Below are 22,282 nucleotides of genomic sequence, written 5' to 3'. Positions count from 1 at the left end.
CGTTTGATTTTGGAGCGTTTTGTTTAGGTTAAAAACTAAACGCTTCTGTCAACGAACGAGACTTTTTATTTTTTATTAGCGTTTTCTTAAAAGCTAAAAATCAGAAGCTCCCAAACACTGCGTGCCGAACACGCCCTATCCCTCACGACCTACAGGCTACAAGAGCTCGTTTACCACATTATCTGTCACTTCAATTGGTACATTTACCATAATGCATGTAGTCATTATCTTATGTTGATTTCAATTGTAAGCTTTTATAAATATGTTACCTGTTTCAAATCTTTATTATGTATTTAATTTTTTTTATATGAATACGATAAATAGATATTAAATATTATATTTGTGATTAATTAATATAATTTGATATATAACAAGATTTTATAAATATTAAATATTAAATTTAAATTATATAAACTAGAAATGTATAGAATAAAAGACAGACAAAATCGACAACTGAAACTTCAATTCCATTTTTAGAGAAATGAAAATCGACAACTGAAACTTCAATTCCATTTTTAGAGAAATGAATGATGTTCCTCGTTATTTGAAGGAATACTATTTATATCTAAAAAAAATAGAGACATAAATGCGCTAGGATTGAAGGAGAATAAAAGACAAAATAAGAAAAAAGAAATAAAATTTGGGGATGATTTAAAGATGCTCTTAGAAAAATGACAAAAAAAAACTACTTTTCTACACAATTTAAAGAAATTTTCCCAATAACCACTAAAGAAGGCACTATGAAGCTTATAGAGCGCTGTAATTTGATGTTTAAAGTGGGGCCTTGCCAAATGGGTACTCCAATGCAAAATTAACTATAATATAAGACAAACTAGTGCAGACTCCCCTTTTTTTTTTTTTTTCTTTTTTTTTTGGGGGGGGGGGGGGGGGGGGTGGGGGAGGCATGCAATTATAAACTCTTTTGGTCATGAAGTGTGTACAATGACATGTTGAGGATAACATTTGATTTATTTATGAACAGCCGCAAGAAAGACCAAAAAATGTCTATGATACACATTTATTGTACAACATAAACTGAAACAATTCCTTTTTGGATAACTTTTTAATCAAGTGTTACATATTTTCCAATGACATAAATGCAAGAAATAACAATATACTTGTTATTTCCTTCTATTACAGCATTGTACTTTCATTTTTTTCTTTATAAAACATTTAACTCTAACCAATAATAGTGGTGTACTTTCAACAAAATTTTCCTTATAAGGATGTTATGCTTTAAAAAATTTCGCAATAATAGCAACAAAAAACTACGTTGTATTGGATCTACAATGCCACTTCTAGAACTTCCAATCCCTTTGCCTGTGACATATATATATATATATATATATATATATATATATATATATATATCTTCTAGCATCAAGTAACCTTAGAAGTAAATCTTTCTTTCATATTAATATAATATTTACACAAATTGAAACAGAACATTGTTTGTAAAAAGATTCACTTTCTTCTTCATGACTCCAGAAACAAAGCTACCAAGTTCATGGCTTAGACCTAATTTGTTACTACACTCACAAAGAAAAGTAAGAGTAATTTACACTTTCGGTCCTAAAAAGCTCTCTTGTTAATTTCTTGGATCCAAAGTGAAAGTAGTCATTTTGATTTGGAAGATGGACGAAAAAGGTTTTAAGAACCTCAATTAATGAAAAAGAATTACAAAGCGAAAAGTTTTAGGGACCAAAATTGTGAAAATAAACTATACTCCTATACTAAAATGTAATTTACTATAGAAGTAAGTACGTAATAATAGATGCCAAATGTAATTTACTATAGAAGTAAGTATCTAGGTAATTAGGCTACAAAAACACACACACACACAACTCGTAATCTTTAATTCAAGCAAAAAAAAAGACCTGTAACAAAAATATTTACCTTCACAACAGCAAAGATACCAAATAGGTCTGTTTCTTTAAATACAAATTGATCCAAAAAAGAGACCAAACCATAGCATCAGACGATGAAGCTAAAGACATAAGATTGTATAAAAGCTCCATAGGGATTCTCAAGAAAATGTTCAAACCTAGTTATTCGAAACAAAATTCTAAATATCATTAACTTGAAGGAGGCAATAAACACCCATAGTTTTTTTTTATAATGAACAATTATCTTATCAGATGTAGTGTACCTCTAATACAGATGGCTAAAGTGAACTCAAAAAGGCTCTATCTGAAACATAACTTAATTCAATTGCCACATTTGATCTATCTAACGGTTTATCTAACACAATTTAAAGTAGAAAGTGAATACACTACAAGAATACCAAGCTACGGCGACGACACCTATCCCGACGCCGATAGTCGTCGCTACAGGTCTACCTATGCCGACGACAAGTTGTTGCCATAGCTTTTGGAACGTTTGACCAGCTTTCTTTGACCGCAATATCTGTGCAGACGACAAGTCGTCGCCATAGGTCCGGCGGGAACGACGAAAATATTGGCGGTAATATGAAAATATATACCGACGACGTGTCGTCGGTATAGGTAGCAAAAAAATGACTTTCTATTTATTTTTATTCCAAGTGCCAGAAAAAGGAAAACGACATAGTTTTTGGACATCCTATGCCGACGACAAGTCGTCGGGACAGGTTTTTTAATTTACATTTATATTTATATTCCAGGATTAAGTTATACGTCGTCGTTTATGTCAACCCTATGCCGACGACATGTCGTCGGCATAGGGGTATACCCTAAAACAGATACGCAGCTTTCTTTCATTTGCACACAGCGATTGTTTTCTGCACTTTCTCCTCCCAAGCGACGAAATCGAGTTCCCAGCTTCAATTTCCGGCGATTTGTCGAATCCAAGGTCATTTCTACCCTTAATTTGTTTGTTATTGTTGTTTGATATTGATTTTTACCCCTAATTTGGGGGGTTTTTTTGGTGTGTAGCAACCGGTGGTGAAGCTCCACCTATCTATTGACTGCCTCACCTTCCACCACCTAGTGTTGCCGTCGGAAATCACCACCAGCCGCCACCTTGCTTCGTTGACTAGCAAAAAAAGCAGAACATCGGTTTAATTCCAAAAGGTTAGTTTTTTTTTTTCTAATTTTTTTTGAAATTGAAGTTGAATTGTGTTGAAATTGTTTGTTGTTTGTATATATAGATATATATGTGTGATTGTGTTGTATATATACGTGATTGTGTTGTTGTTTGTTGTTTTTTTCTAATTGTATTGTTTGTTATACGTTCAGGTTGTTTGATGGATGCTATAGAGTTTTTATTCAATTTTTTTTTGTTTGGTTTGCAATTTATAAATTTGCATAATGGTCAATTTATAAATACTTTCAAAGTACACTGCTATAATACGTGTGAAAGTTTTTTTGTTTTTGAAATTTTCGTCATTGTGACATGTTTTGCTCCATAGGCCAAGTATTCTTTTTAATTCAATTATATGGTAACATTCCAGGGGCATAATCGTCATTTTTTTAATAGGTCCATAATTGTTATTTTTTGTTTAGGGGCATAATCGTCATTGTTTTCCATCTTACTTTACTACTATTATATTTCTTAATGATTTGTCTATTTAAAGGTTTTATTTTTATGGCAACCCATCAACAGTCTTGTGTTTGTTGTTGTGTATATATGTATGTATGTGACTGTGTGCAAGAAAGTACTTTGTTATATTGCTATATAATGTGAAAGGGCGTGTTATTGTAACCTGTTGAGAAATCTGAAATTTATGTATATCGCCCTTAATTAAAATTGCTTTCTTATCATTTTAGTCCTTCAACCTTACTTATTTTTACAATTCACTTTTATTCTTTAATAACCATAAAAAATTAACCACAAAACAAACTTGAAATCCAATTTAATGGTATAGTTTATACAAATATAGTCTTTATGATTTTCATCCATAAATTCTTGTGTAAATACCAACTAATAACACAATTTAACAATATCATCAAATATTAATTTGTAAAAAACATAATATAGTATATACATCAAACGTACTCGAATAATGAATATTATTCCAATATAAATCATATTAATTTATTCTATAGTGAATATATAAAAAACACTCACAAAAAGATATTCATGATTGAATCCAATATGGTAAAAGATATTCAATAGCCTCAATCGACCCAAAATTCATAAACAAATTCATAACTCTAAAATTTATCTTTAACAACATGTTATATCTTAACCCTCATGGTAACCCAATTTAAGTTTAGTACTCCTAGTTAAATATTTATAAATAATGAAAAACATGAATCTATAAAATGTAGGGTTTTTGTGGAATACACCTAGTTTAACCGTTGGTAATCGGTTTTAGGCTGAAATAACAAAAAATAAGTAAAAATTTGATTTTTTTTTTCCAAAACAGAAAAGTCAACATATAAAGTTTTTTTTATATAATAAACATATTTTATATTATAAATTTTGTTTTGATCACACATCAACAAACGTTACTAATAGCAACATAAAAAGAAAATATAAAAATATTTAAACTAATAAAAGTATGTTTATTGAGAGTAAACAAAATATATAAGTATTTAAACTAATAAAAGTACATTTATTGTAACTATGTATACAATCTAATTTTTTATAACTAAACAGTAATGACGATCGATAAGAGTTGGATTCGGGAACACCGAACGTCCCCAAAATTCTTGGAAGGTCTTAAAAACTTTATGGAGATTGCTAGGAAACATGTTGACTCTGAAGACAAAGTGCATTGTCCGTGCGTAAGGTGTGTGAATATGTATCGACAGTTGTTGAGTACGGTTTATGCCCATATACATGACCGTGGGTTTCTAAAATCGTATACTATATGGATTTATCACGGTGAGAAGCATTCTGTTTCGGATTTGGGCTACAATTCGACTCCAATAAACATTCCAACAAATAATGAAATGTTTGATGTAATTGATGATGTTACAGCGGAACAAAATACAAATGAAGAAAATACAGACGATGAAGGACAAGGCATGGACCCAGAATTTGATGCTTTATTTGAGCAACTCAATACCAAGTTACACCCTGATTGTGAGATGTCTTCTTTAAACTTTTTGGCAAAGTTGTTGCATATTAAAGTGATCAATAAATGGACAAATAGTTCATTTGACCAACTTTTAGAGTTGCTAGGAGTTGCTTTCCCGAAGAGCAAGATTCCAACTTCACACTATGAAGCTAAGAAAAATTTGAGAAAGATAGGGTTAGGATATGAGTCCATCCATGCTTGCAAATATGACTGTGCTTTGTTTTGGAAGGAGAATGCTTCCATGCAGAATTGCCCGATTTGTAACGAGAGTAGATGGGTGGACACAACCACAAAGGGGAAGCGAGTACCACAAAAAGTGTTGCGGTACTTTCCTTTGACTCCAAGACTTCGACGGATGTATAGTTCCAGATTCACAACTAAAGATATGATTTGACATAATACTGGAAGATCAACGAATGGTATGATGTATCATCCGGTAGATGGGAAGTCATGGCAAGAATTTGATAAGAGATATCCAGAGTTTGCCAAAGAACCTAGAAATGTTCGTCTAGGTTTAGCTGCTGATGGCTTTAATCCATTCGGCAACTTTAATAACAATTATAGTATTTGGCCGGTTATATTGACTACCTACAATACACCACCATGGATATGTATGAAAGAGTCTTCTTTCATGCTAACTTTGCTAATTCCTGGTTCTAGATCACCCGCAAAGGACATTGATGTTTACTTGAGGCCTTTGGTGGATGAGTTGAAAATGTTGTGGTTTGAAGGAGTCCAAATGAGAGATGCATCAACCAACACTGTATTTAATATGCGTGCGATGTTGTTATGGACTATCAATGATTTCCCAGCACGTAGTAGTCTGTCTGGATGGAGTGGTCAAGGTTATTTAGCATGCCCTACTTGTAACGAAGACACATCTTCCATTTATGTGACCAACAAGATGTCTTACGTTGGTCACAGACGATTCTTGAATATAAACCATAGTTGGAGGGAGAGTCTATTGTTTGATGGTCAACCTGAGACAAGACCGCGTCCTAGAAGATTCAGTAATGCAACTATATTAAAGCAAGTAAATTGTCTCTCTGATCGAATTCCAGGGAAACATCCTGATTATGGGGGCAAAAAAAGAAAGCGCGACGATGAAAGGAAAAAGAGAGAGTTAAATTGGACAAAACGAAGTATCTTCTTTGAGCTTGAGTATTGGTCTTCCCTCGATCTAAAACACAATTTCGATGTTATGCATATTTCAAAGAATGTGAATGAGAGTGTGTTGAATACTGCACTGATGAATGATAAAAGCAAAGACAAAAAAGAAGCAAGAATTGACTTGAAAAATATGGGCATTAGACCAGATCAATGGCCAAAAGAGAAAGTCAAGAAGATGAAGAAAAACAACAAGGAAGAAAACAAGAAGAAGGAAATACTCCCACATGCTTCTTACTCTTTCAAACCAATTGATCGACAACGTTTCTGTCAATTCATTAAAGGAGTGAGACTACCCGATGGTTTTGGATCGAACTTTAAGAAGAAGGTTAATGATACCGAATCAAATTTGGTTGGGCTGAAGTCTCACGATCATCACATCCTCATTAATTATTAGATATATTAATGTTTTAAATTTCTAAATTTCCAATTGTATATGTAAATATAGCGCAAGCGAAGAATGTGAATGTGCGTGGCAAAGGAAGAAACTTAAATTTGTACGATGAGTATGAAAAAAACAAGTGTAAGCCTTTAGAATTGCTAATTGATATCTCCGGGCGGACGTATCGAGTTATAGGGGACAACGGGCAACTGTTTGTCAGACTGATCTCAAATCTGGTGGGATCAAAGGTACCGTTGCATTATCATACTTGGCGTCGTGTTCCTGCCAAGTACAAAGTTGATTTATATCCCGAGCTAGAGGTAAATATATAATACATTTTATATGTATTGAATTTTACACTTATTAAATATTTTTTTACTAATCAAATATGTTTTTCCTTTTGCAGACTTATTTTGATATTGATAGGTATCGGGGCACAAACTTGTGGGAACCCCTTCGAGCGGGTATCCAAGCAGATATGCAAAGAGCTTATCGAGAGCGCAAGTATCAGATGAAAAAACATTTTGATAGAGTTGGTGGATATCGTAATGTGGAAAGGGCAAGAAGATGTCCACCGGATGATTGGACCACCAAAGCTTGGAACGATATGATTGATTTGTTGTTTTTGACCAAGGAATACAGACGCACGTCGGAAAAAAATAAAGTTACTAGGTCGAAACTTCCACACACAAGTGCTCACGGATGTAGACCGTATGCTCAACGACGTTATTTAGAGGTAATAAAATACATTAGTATTATTTAAAATTGTTATTAACATTTGTATAAATACATTTATTGTTTTTTCACTTATTATAGGAACAAATGAGAATCAAGCCGCAACATATTGAGGGTTGGAGACAAATGCGCTACAAAGAAGGTTCGGGTTGGTGTACAAGTCGAGCAGAAGAAGACTGAGTAAGTGATAAACGAAATGAATATGTTGTTTAAATATATTATTATTAATTATAGTTTCCTGTTTAAGGAATATTATTATTTTTTGAATGTTTAAGTTTAGTTGTTTGTTTTAATTAACGTATGTCAACTGTTTTCTTTATTTTAGGAGAAAATTCAAAATGAATATGAGAAAATGCAAAACGAGGTTGGAGAAGGAGGAGAAGTAAACGAGGAAGAATGTTTAGAACGTGCCCTTGGGACGAGACGTGGACATGCTCGCGGGGTGGGTAGGAGACCAACCGCCAACTTCGGTTTAATTCCAAATGAACGGCCTTCCACTTCCAAATCGTCTCAATCTCAACCCCAATCTCAATCCCAATTCGATGCACAACAAATGCAAGAATATTTGCAACAATATAATGCATCATTGGCGGCTTGTATTCCGAACTTCCAACCACCACCATTTCCTAACTTTCTATTCAACTATAACACACAAGCAAGTAGCTCTCAACAATTTGCCGAAAGGATGGAAGAAGAAGGAGAAGGAGAAGAAGAAGGAGAAGAAGAAGGAGAAGAAGAAGAAGGAGAAGACGATTATGATAATGATGATTGATGTTTTTTTAGTATTATGAACAATGTTAGTTAACTACTTATTGTAATATTAAACTTGAATTTGATGTTTTGAATTTGAACAATGGTACCTAGTTAATGTTGAAACGACCCAAAAATACGACCCAAAAATTTCGTTTTTCAACATAACCAAAAACCATAATCTGAGTGTCATATCATAAACCATACATGATGTATCTCAAAATAATAATAAAACACTATGCGAAAAACTGTATCATATCCATGTTATATAAAAATCAAGAACCAATCAACTCCCAGGATAAAAGCTAAAGCTGTGGTGTGTGCGATGCCATCATCCCGAGCTCCTCTCTCTACAAGCGGAAGTACCTGAAACAAAACTGAAACTGTAAGCACGAAGCTTAGTGAGCTCCCCCAAACTACCACATACCATACAATACATATAAATCACATACTGGGCCTTGCCCACTGCATCAGACCGAGGTCTGGAACTAGCTGCATCGGACCGAAGTCCGGAACTGACCGGGACCTTGTCCCCTGCATCGGACCAGAGTCCGGAACTAACTGCATCGGACCGGAGTCCGGAACTAACTGCATCGGACCGAAGTCCGGAACTGACTGCATCGGACCGAAGTCCGGAACTGACTGCATCGGACCGAAGTCCGGAACTAACTGCATCGGACCGAAGTCCGGAACACATAACACAAATATGCTTGAATCACAAAGACGTCAAGCCAGCTAGCTACTATATCAAACTAAAGACCGGACTACTGATAATTACACGGGCCGGCATTGTGGCCGTAGACCCGATCCTACTGAAGGGAGACTCACCTCGTGAACTGGCTGCTGAGTGAATAGCTCTGAGGGCTAACTGCTGCTGCTCCGGTATCTCCCCGGCTACAAGACCATAAACATACTCAATCAAATACTAAACACTGCACTGGGTAAAATGACTCTTTTACCCCAGGTCAAAGTCAACTCTCAGACAAAGTCAACTCTCGGTCAAAGTCAACCCATAGTTGACCTGACTCGCCGAGTTGGGCCGCCAACTCGCCGAGTCCCTATTCTCACTCCTCGAATTAACTCGCTGCTACTCATCGAGTATGGCATCGACTCGACGAGTACTCTCCCGATCCAAGAACTCAGACAATCTTCATCCGACTCGCCGAGTCCTATGAACAACTCGACGAGTTGTTCTTGAGCTTAAGAAGATTGCCTTGGACTCGCCGAGTTGTATGAACAACTCGCCGAGTCCCTCCATCACTGAGTCTACTCTCAACTCGCTGAGTCCACTCTCTAACTCACTAGATCCACTCGACACTGATAAAATGAAGGAATCGGGGACTCGCGACCCAACTCGCCGAGTCGTTCTTCCCGACTCGCCGAGTTGCCGCCATGCAACTGATTTTTACTCGATTTTGTTTGAATCCAACACATACAATTGATAGATCTGAGTCCAATAAGCTGATTTACCACGTAAAGTTTCCAACTTTACGTGTACAACCTCATGAGTAAGGGAAATAAGGCTAAAAGATGCACAAAATGGGTAGATCTATGGTTAATATGCAAAGTAACTCCAAAAAGACAGTAGATCTGGGCTCTACAACACCCCATCATTCAGATCTAAAGATATCTCGACTTATTAAGGCATTCATGCACACATAAGGCTTGGAACAAGCATCAACTAGCTCTTAGGAGAGCCCTAATGGAAGTTTAAAGCATATAACAAGAGGGAACTCCGAAAATACCTCAAATAACTCAGACTTGCCCTTGGATCTTTGCACTCCAACTCTTCTCCTTGCTTCTTTCTTCTTCTCCTTCTTCACACCTTCACAAAATGGCACCAAAAACACTTATAAGCTCTCAAGGGAGGATTAGGGTTTTCTCACTGCGTTCACAGGGTGAGGGAGGCGAGAATGGGGTTATAAGGTGGTTTAAATAGTGGGCAACCCGGGGATTTAGGGTTTCACCCAGAAGGATGGACTCGCCGAGTCCCCGGCTCACGCGTGCTCGCAGCCGCGACCCTACTCGGTGAGTCAGGCTATGAACTCGCCGAGTTCCTCTTGCAAAACTTACAACAATTACCAATGAATTAACATACCGGAAACGGGTCGTTACAAATGTATTTCAATTGATATATGCTGTAATGTTTTTTGGATTTGTTAAAAATGCAGGAATGGTAATGTACAAAACCTATAAAGCTAAAAAAAAACAAACAGTAGCTATCCCGACGACTAGTCGTCGCTATAGGTCCATAACCATTAACTGATAAAACCCTTTAACGACGACACGTCGTCGTAATAGCCTCAACTTGTCCCGACGACATGTCGTCGCCATAGCTATCCCGACGATAGGTCGTCGCCATAGGATTTTAATAAAACATTATTTTTTTTCGTCGAAAATGTCGTTGACAAAATCTGTGCCGACGACATGTCGTCGCCATAGAGTTGGCTATACCGACGACATCTATGCTGACGACTTAACAGACCTATGCCGACACACCTATGCCGACGACTTTTTGCCGACGACTTGTCGTCGCCATACCCTATCCCGACGACTTGTCGTCGGCATAGGGTCTAAAATCGTCGTCTGCACAGGGTCCGAATGTTGTAGTGATATTTATCAGTTCTAATGCATAAGCATCATTTTATGTTAGTATATTATCATAAAAAAAATAAGAAATTACATAATTTTCTTCCATGTTTGTTTATGTTAACCTTCTAACATATGAGGGTTGGAGTTGAATGAAGATGCGAACCTGTATTGAAGATAGATTAATCAAGAGACGACAATGAAAGCTAATAGAAACAACAACGAAAGACAAAAGAAAAACATTCAGAAGCATAGAAAAGGAAAAAAGAAAGAAAAGAAGTCGAAAAGAATACCAAGCAGGGAATGGAAGCAGAAAAGACGGAAAATTGAGGAACTGATTAACTGTAGCAAGGCACTTACACCCCGCTCTCGAGTTCATTTAAAGAGAGAAAAGAAAGGAAATGGACGGAAATGAGAAGAAAGTAAGAGAGATTGGTGCTCCGAGTTTCATTAAAGGAAGGAAGCGGAAGGAAATGGAAGGAAAACTTTATCTTCTAACTTTCCTTCCGATTTGGGAGAATTTGAAAATAAAGAACAAAATGTTTAACTTTCCTTCCATTTCTTTCTAGCTCGGGAGCACAAATGACAAATTTGTTTTCCTTTCTTTTCTCTCCTTACTTTCTTTTCTTTTCTCTTCTTTTCTTTGCTACAACTCGGGAGCGGGGTGTTAAAGCAGACGAAGAAGATGACGAAAGAGGAGAAAACGCAAAATCGAAGAATAGATTATATATATATATATATATATATATATATATATATATATATATATATATATATATATAATTTTAAGGTTTCTCTTTCATTTTATACCGAAAATGAATTTTGAAATCTTTTTCAACCCTAACTCCAAACTCGGATATTGGTTGAAATATCATAGCATACATGTAATGATTCCAAGTTTATCAAAATATAGGAAACTGGTATGTAGAATATGTGAATATAATTTTTTAATGCATTTGCTTGATGTATCTTTTGTACATGCCATTTCTAATGTAGAAAATGGCTACTTTGCAGATCCACACTACAGAGAGTATTATGAAGTGATCATTTTCCACACTAAAAAGTGTCCCTCTTTCACAACAGTGACGGTCCTGGGATGTGCGGACGGTACGGTCGTACGGGGTTTTCAAATTTTAGGACAAATATAGTTATGGTGTTGGTATTTTTGTAAAAGACATTTTTATGTGTTATCATTAAAGAAAATTAGTCGTGTCGGTTACTTATATACATAATATAACATTTATTCGTAATCGTAAAGTCATTTTAATTATGAAGAAAATTAAAAAAAATCAAAATCTAATTATAACTTGAATCTATTGGTTCATTGGAACCAAAGTTTAAACAATACATTGGCTAAGTAAATTATCTAAGCAAACAACTTCTTATTTAGGAATAAATCTATTGGTTGATTTGATTTTATAACTGATATGATTATATGGTATCATATATTGGCTAAAAGTAAATTACCTGAGCAAACAACTTAAATCTAGGACTATCCATAGAGTTATAACTTCTTATTTAGGAATGGATCGAGTGTTTATTAAAAAAAGTAATTAAAGAAGAATTTAAAAAATGATGAGAGTGACGTTGGGTCATCAGAATCAGTACATAAACTTTCACCTCAATAGTCATTGATGATTCAATATTCTGTGTACATAGTTGATCAAGCTATTGGTTCATTGGAACGAAAGTTTGAACAATACAGACAAAATGAAGACATTTTTGGCTTTTTATTTACTAGTGAATTAAAGACAAGTTACAAAAATCTTGAAAGATGTAGCAAAGTGGTCATATCTCAGACATCAATGCTCATGATTTATCCAACTAACTGAAATTGTTACAAAAATTTATCAGTTGAAAATAATACAACTAATAGAATACTAAATTTCTTAAAAACGATATACACTTATCTAATTTTTGTCTAAGATACACAATATTGGTGATTGTTTCCATTACCATTGTATCAACACAAAAAGCTTTTCAAAACTAAATTTTTTTATAATATTATTTACGCTTGATCATGTCTCAAGAGAGATTAAAAGTTTTGGCTTTAATTTCAACTGAAAACAAATTTATCGATAATATTGATTGTGAAAGTTTAATAGATGAATTTTTTCTAAAAATGCTAGAAAATCAATGTTTATAAAATATTATTCCACTGATTTTTTTTTTATAAAGAAAAAGTTGCTTGTAACAATTAAAATTTATTACTAATTAGTGAAGAAATGATGTTGTGGTACTGAATTTACTAGATGTTTGTTAACAAGTTTAAAATTTGTATTTAATGGTAGCAAAATCACTTAATAATATCTTACCAAAAAAATTATGGGGGCTCATTTTCATTTTCGGATTAGGCTTCCGAAAAGTCAGGACTGGGCCTGTTTCACATTAGCTTCATTACGTAGTACGTAGTATTTAGTTTACGTTTTGTAGGTTTTGGGCAGTTAAGTTGTCAACAAACTACAAAAAATATCCATTATGGAAGCCCCTTCATGTGTTGGGTCTTTCGGTGGAGATTGGTTGGAAATCATGGTTGTCTCTAACGGTTGAAAGTTCGCAAGAATATAAAGTAAAAAAAATCACGGATAATCTAGTGCATGAAGGCCACTAGAAGACCATAAATATATAGAGTAAACATACCCGATTTTTTTTTGTGGAACCAACAAATTTTATTAAGAAATAGAAGATAGAAGAAAACCTAGCCTAAACAACATATAGGTTGGGAGGAGAAAAAGAAAACCACTCCACATCATACAAGATAGAACCCCCTATTGCTACTGTTACATAAGTGGATTCATATACTATTCTTGCTGATTATAAACTTCATTCTACTTTTATGTTTGCACCATAAGAATACAATTGACTGAACAATGACCACAATCTTAGTTGGTGTAATCCTTGCTTGATTGAACGTTCTATCATTGTTCACTTTCCACAGACCAAATCATTCCGTAGCAAATACCCATAAAAACTTTTTTTTTTCACAGATTCCCCATGTAGCCCCAAACTCTAACACCTCAGTTATCTTATCAAATGAAGGCATATAGATGCTACACCATATAAAGATCCATTACTATGTCTATTTGGCAAAGGGACAAACACATAAAATGTGATAAGCTAACTCCACGGCTAAGTTACATTCGCTATAATTAACAATAACTATACTGATTCCTTGGTTTTTGAGTGCCAAAGCAAAAGGAATATAGTTTTGAACTGCCCTCCAGACAAAGCATGCCACCTTTATAGGTACTTACTTAAGCCACACAATTGAGCTTATGTCTGATCCACTTTAAGACTGGGTTAGTCTCTGCCTACATGTTGCCACCAAAAAGTACCCGTTTGAAACTAAATTGCTTGAACATAAAAGTCCTGATTATTTTATTTTGGCTCAAATTTACAAAAAAATACTTTTTTTTTCTTTTAACGAGAAATAACATATTATCGCGTTTTTACAAATAATCGGGACTTTTATGTTCAAAAAAAATCTTGGAACTAAAGTGTATCTTTTCTGAAAGTATTGAGATTTTTCTGACAATTTCTCGAATATAAATACTCAAATGTATTTTTTTTCTAATTAATGAAGAAAGTTAATTAAACAAATTTTATTTAAGTAATCATGTTCAAAGTATTTACTTATTTATTTATTTTGTATATAAATAACTATTATTTTATTATTTATGTTAAATTGACAAATAATAAATCTATATACTAATAATTTTATTATTTATTTGTTCGTATTATAAGTGGTTTAATATGTAATTCTATAAATTCATCAACAAAAACAATAAACAAAATTGCACAAATGATCTCGTGGTATGTCGAAAATTGTCTCTTCATCCAAAAAGGTTTAGACTAGAACTAAAGGTCCAAAGTTTTCATTTTGTTGCAAGTTTGGTCCAATTTGTTTTGAATTTTTTAAAATACAAATTTCGCCCTTGGTATTTTTTATTAGTTTTATTTATTAAACAAAATAGAAAAAGAAAATGTAAACACCCTCCTCCCTGTTTGCCTTTTTTTATTTTTATGAATTCCTCTCTATCAATTAACACCACATCACCGTTCAAGTACAATCACTACAACCATCATTACTAGAAGCCACCCGCCGGTAGCACAACCACCACCACTTGAAGTTGTCGCCGGTAGGAGGGAGATGGAAAGACACAACCAAAACTAAGGAGATAAAGAGAGACGTAAATGCGAGTGGGAGAGACACATTTTCAGATCGATGTTTGCACATATTCGATGTTTCGATTTTTAGATCGATGTTTCGCTTAGATCGACAGTGCTGCAATGTAACATCCCAAAATACGACCCAACTTTTTTTTTTTGTTTTAACACTACTGAAAATCATATGCTAAAAGTTATTTCATAAAAACCATGCATCAATATCTCAAACCAAAAACAAGTATCATGATAAAAATTGTATCAAATCACATCTAAGGAAAAACTGAACAATCTCCCAAGAATAAAAACTAAAGCTGTGGTGTGTGCGATGCCATCATCCTGAGCTCTTCCCTTTGTTTGCGGAAGTACCTGAAACCAAAACTGAAAACCGTAAGCACGAAGCTTAGTGAGCTCCCCCAAACTACCACATACCATACAAACATATAAACAACTATTGGGCCTTGCCCACTGCATCAGACCGAAGTCCGGAAACTGCATCGGACCGAAGTACGTAAACTGCATCGGACCGGAGTCCGGAACTAACCAGGGCCTTGCCCTCTGCATCGGACCGAAGTCTGGAAACTGCATTGGACCGAAGTCCGGAACTACTTCATCGGACCGAAGTACGAAACTGTCTGGGGCCTTGCCCCCTGCATCGGACCGAAGTCCGGAAACTACATCAGACTGAAGTCCGGAACTAACTGAACATAGCAAAGCATAAATATATCAACTAGCATAAACACATATACTGCATACTGCATCGGGCTGTAGCCCAGAACACATAACACATAAATCTTGTCTGAGCCACGAAGGCATCAGACATACTAACTACTGCATCGGACCGAAGTCCGGAAACTGCTGCTAACTAAACGGGCCGGCATTGTGGCCGTAGACCCGTTCCTACAGGAAGGAAACTCACCTCGTAATCTGGCTGCTGAATGAACTGCTCGGGAAACTGTCTGCTGTTGCTCCGGTATCTCCCTGGCTACAATTTCCATATGTACACTCAATCAATTACTGATAACTATACTGAGGGTAAAATGACTATTTTACCCCTAGTAAAAGTCAACCTCTTGGTCAAAGTCAACATACAGTTGACCTGACTCGTCGAGTTGGGCCGCCAACTCGTCGAGTCCCTATTCTCACTTCTCGCTTCTGCTTGCTACTACTCGTCAAGTTTGACATAGACTCGACGAGTTCCTCTTCGATACTAACACTCAGTAACTCTGCATCCAACTTGCCGAGTTGTATGAACAACTCGTCGAGCTCTCCTTCATCACATGAACACTCTGGCTGTGACTCGCCGAGTTGTATGAACAATTCGTCGAGTCTGTTCTTGAGGTATGAAGATTGCCTTGGACTCGCCGAGTCAGGGCATTGACTCGCCGAGTCCCTCCATGAATGAGTCCGATCTCCGACTCACTGAGTCCACCTATAATCCACTGGTTCCACTCGACATTACACATAAAAGGGGAATAAATCGTGGACTCGCGACTCGACTCGCCGAGTCTGAAGAACAACTCGCCGAGTCGGTTGCATGCAACACTACTCCGATGATGCTGCTCAAATCCAATGCATACAACTTATAGATCTGAGTTCCTAAAGCTTGATTAACACGTAAAGTTTCCAACTTTACGTGTATATAGGCATCAATGCGGGTTTAAAGGCTCAAAATACACTAAAAGAATAGATCTAAGGTGTTCATGCAAAAAGGGTTACATAAAGGCAAAAGATTTGAGCTTCTGGAGCTCAAACATAGATTAATCTGAAGGCTATTCGACAACACATGCTTTCAATATTACTACCAAGCCAAAAATGATAAAAACAAGCCAAACAAGAGATCTAATTGAGGAATAACAAAGGTTTGAGCTTGATACCTCAAAGAAGACTATGATACCACCAAAAACTCGGATCTATTTGCTTCTTCCTTGATTCCTCCTCTTCTCTTCTCTTCTTCTATTCCACAAATGAACCACAACTTCACAAAGTGAGAAAATCACACCAAAAGGATATGGGTGGCTAGGGTTTTCATACGAGGCTCTTCTATGGGTGAGGGAGGCTACTGAATGCCCAAAGAGTCATTTAAATAGGGTACAAACTCGGGGATTTAGGGTTTCATTTAGACTGATGGACTCGCCGAGTCCCGAATGTGGACTCGTCGAGTCGCCCACTTACACGTGCTCGAAATCCCGTCTCTACTCGACGAGTCGGGCTACCGACTCGTCGAGTCCCTCTTGAAACTCGAAAAAAAATAATATTAAATAACATACCAGAATCGGGGCGTTACATGCAATGTCCTTATCTACGGTCGTAGTTCGTTTATTACCTTTCTCAGTTTGTCCACCACTGACCAAAAACCCTAGATCTTTCAGATCTTGGTTCTTCTTCTTCGCCGGTTCTTCTCTAAGTGACGAAGGCTTTCAAATCGAAGGGTTTTCCAGATCGTAGGGTTTCAAATCAAAGCGGTGACGGTGTTGACGGCTCCGCCGAAGGTTTTCCAGATTGAAGGTTCGGACGACTCTGATGGCTCCATCGAAGGGTCGTAGTGATCTTAAATGACCGGAGAAAGTGGTTGACGGCTCCGGTGAAGATATGGGATGAAGAGGAGTGTGTTTTTTTTGTTTTAAGATTGGAGGTTTTTTTTGCCTTCATCGGAAAATCGGGTGTGTTTTTGTTTCTTCCAGAAAATCGATGGTTACGGTGGTTATTTTGACATGTGTTGGTGGTACAAACGGTGGTGGTGGCAAAGGAGACAACAAAATGGGTGATACTGCTAAAGTCCTCGCTGGCCCCGGAAAAATGAGGGTTTAAGTGTGTTTAATGTAGAGATACACAAAGAGGGGGGGGGGATAAGACATCATATTTTTTAATAGTGTTTATTTATTTATTGTAATAAAAGAAATAAAAAAATTAAAAAATAAAAAAATATACTAAGGGTAAACTCGTCATTCAGAACAAGTCAAAACAAAACGGACTAAACTCGTAATAAAATGAAAACTTTGGACCATTAGTGCTAATTCAAACATTTTTGGAACAAAATGATAATTTTTGACATACCACAAGCGGGACCATTTGTGCAATTTAGTCAAAACAATACACTTAATATTTTATATACTTAACATATTAATTCCAAAACCATGCTCACTTGTGTTGTGCCTCTTCAATTTTAAGATTTCATGATATTCTTTTTAAAAAAAAGTTTTGTGCACTTTAGTCAAAACAATACACTTAATATTTTACTAGGTTATAACCCACAAGAACTACGGATAACAGATTTATAAAACATTTATATTATCAATAGGATTTAAGTTTTTTAAAACTTTTTGTATTGATTATTTAATATATATATATATATATATATATATATATATATATATATATATATATGTTTGAATATCCGATAGACATTATGTATGTGTAGACATCTAATATAATTATGATTTATAGAACAGAATATAAATTTGAGTAGATTGTAAACAAAAATACAATCAAATATCAATAATAGAAATGACACGAATAAATCAATGACACTCTTAATCTCGTGCTTAATTAAAAATTCATCATATCTATTTAAAAAGGTATGAACCGAATGAAAAAGATAATATTATACAGGGTAAATAAATGGAAGAAATGGAATTTACAGGAAAATAAATTAAAAAGAAAAAGATTGCAAGGCTAATAAATGGTCTTTTGTTTTTGATTTTGTTTAATAAAATGGGTTATCTTAATATTGGATTTTGGAATAGTAGAACAAACGTATAACATGAAGAAGTATGGATATGAAGTATCAAGAGCCTCGAACAAGTCTCGAAGGAGGAGACAACTGATATTACAATACCCAAAATATTGAGTATCAAAAATGCGGAAAGGGTAAATTACAGAATACTAATTTACTTTTATAATCACATAAACAGATAGAGATAGTCACTTACAATCATAAACACATAAAGAAAAGTAGAATGCTATGATCATTCTTAAATATACTAAAATACTAAGGCTAACGTGTGATATTAGAATGATATTGAAACTGCAGCCACGTGAAGCTGTTTATCTGTGAGGAAGAAGCTATAGGATGATAAATATATACAGAGCATTTATTCCAATTTAAATACTTACAGGATGGTAAATATATACATGAATTACAGGATTACAAGATGGTAAATATATATGAGACATTATTGTATGTTTTCATTCCGATTTAATTACCTATTTTTTGGAATTAGACATTATTTTAGAATTCAAATTCAAATTAATAATTGCATAGACATTTCGAATATAGAGGAATGCATTTCAAATATATGTAATATGTAAGCATATATATTTTCGTAGAGATAAATAGATAACAAATATAGGAAACAAATAAGGGACTTATTCTGAAAAAAGGACGAAAGACATTATGACCTATTCACAATAAAAGAAAAATAGATGTATAGCAATGCCACGTGTACAAAAGACTTTTTTATTAATAACGGAGATGTAAGCATGTATATTTTTTGTAGACAAAATATTTTCGTAGAGATAACTATAAGAAACAAATAAGGGACTTATACTGAAAAAAGTAGGAAGGACATTATGGTTTATTCACAAGAAAAGAAAAATAGATCCATGTGATAAGGGAGATATACTTCGCATATTAATTCGAAAGCCATGCTCATTTGTGTCGTGCCTCTTCAATTTAAAGATTTTATGATATTCTTATTAAATAAAATAAAAATTAATAGACAAATGGATTGAACAAGAAAAAAGGAATCTCGACAAAAATAACATTATTTATTTAGGGTTTGAAGACAGCTTGACCTTTAAAGCCTATATTTAATGTTATTTTCAAAACGTGTACAAGTTGAATACAAATTGAGAAATTAAATATCATTTTATTTTATTTATTATTTTATTTATTTATTTGTTATCATTTTGAATGTTGATAAACTAATTAAAAAGAATATTAATTTTATTAAATATAACAGTGCCATGTTGAAATTTTTTTTGCAAGGATATTTGATTTCCCATACAAATTATTTTCTCATACAACTTATTTAGGTTTCAATACAAATCGATAAATGGTTATTTTAATCCATATTTATTGCAATCTTTTTGGACGCTCAATTATCCTCAGTCGCACAATTATCCTACTACTGTTTTGCATGTCTCAAGCAAAACGCTTTTATCCTCCCAATTGCATCTTCAAGTACTTTCGGTTCTGAAGCAAAACTCACTCGGACCCAGTTCTTCAAACCGACAGCATACCCTACAACGACATTATAATACACCAATTAATACAGTAATATAAAGGAAGGACCACTATTTGCGTTTAGGATTGCGAGAGATTATGAGGGTGTTCTTTTACCTGGAAAAAGGATCATCGATTCCTCTTTAGCCAACTTCATACAGAAATCCGTATCATCTACTACGTCATCAAAAGCTGATATATTTATCTTGACCTGAAGAAGCATATCATATGCATTATTTTAAAAACTTCTATATAGAACCAATACTAGTTACATTATGATAAATCTTTACCATGGCAAACATTGAGCCTTCGGGTTTATGTGGGCATTCAAGAAGGGGTATCTCCATAAGTCTCTCATAAAACAAGTCCGCTGCCTCCTTTAGTAACCTGTTGATGTTCAAGAAGAAAGACTCTGGTGTGTTCTCCATAATGTGAGGAACTGCCGCCTGTAGATGGTGGATAAATGATTAAATTAACTGAACATGAAATTATACTCATTAAGATCGAAGACTGTTGAATCATATACCTGAATTACAGTAGGTGGGTCTGCTGTTAACTCGAGACAACTCTTTATGGAACTAGAAATCTGACACGATCATAAATGTAGCAAAAAAGGAAAACTTGATATGTGCTCTAGAAGTATACAAATTAAAATATGATAAATGTTCAAGAAAGTGGCTAGAAAGACAAAAGGAATAGAGAAAAACCCCAGTTTTGTGAAGAATGCCAGTTGGATCAGTTATTGCTATCCAACCAAAGCGCCAACCTGGAACAATCCATCGTTTTGATAATGTCCCAAGCGTCACAACTGGTGCTATATCTCCAAATACTCCCATGGGGATGAATGGGTTTTCTCCAAAAACTTGATAGGCATAAACTTCGTCTGCTATCACCAAAATCCCAAGTTGTCTTGCTGTTTCTGCTATCTTGAATTATGGAAAAAAAGAAAGAAGTGTAACAAAAGGATCAAATAAACGTGTCTTAATGTTTTTCTTTGGTTTGACATGTTATCAACCAAAAGGTATCACATAAAATTTATCTTGTCTTTAAAATCTAAAATACACTATGGAAAGAAATGAAGTTACACGCAATGAGGCAATAATAACCACACCTTTTGCATATGCTCAAATGTGAAAACGTTTCCACAAGGATTCCCTGGGTTAATGAGAACTATAGCCACCGTGTTATCGTCTGCCAATGCTTTGACACCATCAATATCAACTTCCCAACCTTTCTCAGCGACGAGATCAAAATGACGAACCTCAAGTAGATTACATCGACTTTGAGCTTCATATAATGAATAGTTAGGTCTAGGAAAGAGTATATTTCCACCGGGTCTAGCAAGAACTTTCATTAAAACTTCGATAGCATGGTTTGCTCCAACTGTTAGAAATATGTCATCGGTTGTTAACTTGTAGGGAAGGTCTCTTGATAGATGCTCCGCAACAGCCCTATTAATTATCGAAGCAAAAAGATAACTCCTTTTTTGTAACCCACAAAGATAGTTTAAGGTTTGTTCCCCAAAACTCAAGCTCAAAATCAAAATATGGAAATGTTGATGAATCTTTAGATGAAAAGTATTAAGTTAAAGAAAGGTAGCAAACCTTCTTGCAGGAATAATTCCAACTCCTGGAGCATAACAGTTATACTTGGAGGATCGAATGGCTTCAACAAGTGCATCTTCGACTACTGTAGATGTTTGAAAGCAAGGATAAACAGAAGGATCACCATGTCCAAGATGAATCATTGGTTTTTCAGTCCGTGTTTCATCAATGTTTCCAATGATGGCTTGAAGGATGTTTCTGACTGTTATAGCTGCAGCAGCATGCAGCTCATGGTTCTCCTTGAAACCCCATTTCTGCTTCTCCATTCTTCTTCGTCTTCTTCCACTATATTTCGTTCGTTTAAGATAGCAATCGAGTGATTTATGAGCGCTCAAATGTGGTTGTTGGGGACAGGTGGGTCCCTACACAACTATACGTGCTTGGACTTGCTGCAGGTAACTGGTATTTTCCTCGGCATCTTCCTCGCATTTACACAAGCATGATGATGGGAGTATTGTTCGAAGTTATTTTGACTCTGGAATGTTTATTGAAGATAACATTTTGAACTCTTTACTTATCTTTGGAGGTGTCTTTTGGCGTGATTATATTTTTTTGTCATCTTCTAATTAAGTTACCTAACCAACAAAATAGAAAACAATAAATCTTTTATGATTAAATTGTATATATTTCAAAATAAGTAAATAACTTTCGCAAATTGT

At 35.0% G+C, this 22,282-nt stretch overlaps 3 protein-coding genes across 3 annotated transcripts; 2 read left to right on the top strand and 1 right to left on the bottom strand.

Moving 5' to 3' along the window:
- Positions 1 to 2,273: 2,273 nt before the first annotated feature.
- LOC145067949 (uncharacterized) lies at positions 2,274 to 6,569 on the top strand. Its single transcript, XM_079014971.1, has 3 exons — positions 2,274 to 2,829; positions 2,913 to 3,050; positions 4,582 to 6,569. Exon 3 carries the CDS (start codon positions 5,427 to 5,429, stop codon positions 6,567 to 6,569), a length of 1,143 nt encoding a protein of 380 aa, XP_078871097.1. The 5' UTR covers positions 2,274 to 2,829; positions 2,913 to 3,050; positions 4,582 to 5,426.
- Positions 6,570 to 6,638: 69 nt separating this feature from the next.
- LOC145067947 (uncharacterized) lies at positions 6,639 to 7,469 on the top strand. The gene is made up of 4 exons (XM_079014970.1): positions 6,639 to 6,647; positions 6,695 to 6,874; positions 6,961 to 7,290; positions 7,371 to 7,469. The coding sequence occupies exons 1-4, from the start codon at positions 6,639 to 6,641 to the stop codon at positions 7,467 to 7,469; spliced, it is 618 nt and encodes a 205-aa protein (XP_078871096.1).
- A 12,253-nt stretch (positions 7,470 to 19,722) lies between these two features.
- Positions 19,723 to 22,061, bottom strand: LOC145070147 (nicotianamine aminotransferase 1-like). Its single transcript, XM_079017090.1, has 7 exons — positions 21,624 to 22,061; positions 21,131 to 21,470; positions 20,727 to 20,945; positions 20,546 to 20,605; positions 20,310 to 20,465; positions 20,137 to 20,230; positions 19,723 to 20,037 (listed from the first exon to the last, which is right to left on the bottom strand). The coding sequence occupies exons 1-7, from the start codon at positions 21,887 to 21,889 to the stop codon at positions 19,922 to 19,924; spliced, it is 1,251 nt and encodes a 416-aa protein (XP_078873216.1). The 5' UTR covers positions 21,890 to 22,061; the 3' UTR covers positions 19,723 to 19,921.
- Positions 22,062 to 22,282: the final 221 nt, after the last annotated feature.

This window comes from Lactuca serriola, chromosome 8, assembly GCF_051521515.1.
Source record: "Lactuca serriola cultivar US96UC23 chromosome 8, Lser_US96UC23_V15, whole genome shotgun sequence".
Lineage (NCBI taxonomy): Eukaryota > Viridiplantae > Streptophyta > Magnoliopsida > Asterales > Asteraceae > Lactuca > Lactuca serriola.
Note: the sequence above shows the minus strand (reverse complement) of the source record. Positions and strands in the feature narration are given on the sequence as shown.

Coding starts and splice junctions, on each gene's coding strand:
- LOC145067949 (XM_079014971.1), top strand. CDS start 5,427: ATGATGTATCATCCGGTAGATGGGAAGTCATGGCAAGAATTTGATAAG.
- LOC145067947 (XM_079014970.1), top strand. Junction 6,875..6,960: donor ATTTATATCCCGAGCTAGAG/GTAAATATATAA, acceptor TTCCTTTTGCAG/ACTTATTTTGATATTGATAG. Junction 7,291..7,370: donor CTCAACGACGTTATTTAGAG/GTAATAAAATAC, acceptor CACTTATTATAG/GAACAAATGAGAATCAAGCC.
- LOC145070147 (XM_079017090.1), bottom strand. CDS start 21,889: ATGGAGAAGCAGAAATGGGGTTTCAAGGAGAACCATGAGCTGCATGCT. Junction 21,471..21,623: donor GGAATTATTCCTGCAAGAAG/GTTTGCTACCTT, acceptor GATAATTAATAG/GGCTGTTGCGGAGCATCTAT. Junction 20,231..20,309: donor AAGGCTCAATGTTTGCCATG/GTAAAGATTTAT, acceptor ATGCTTCTTCAG/GTCAAGATAAATATATCAGC.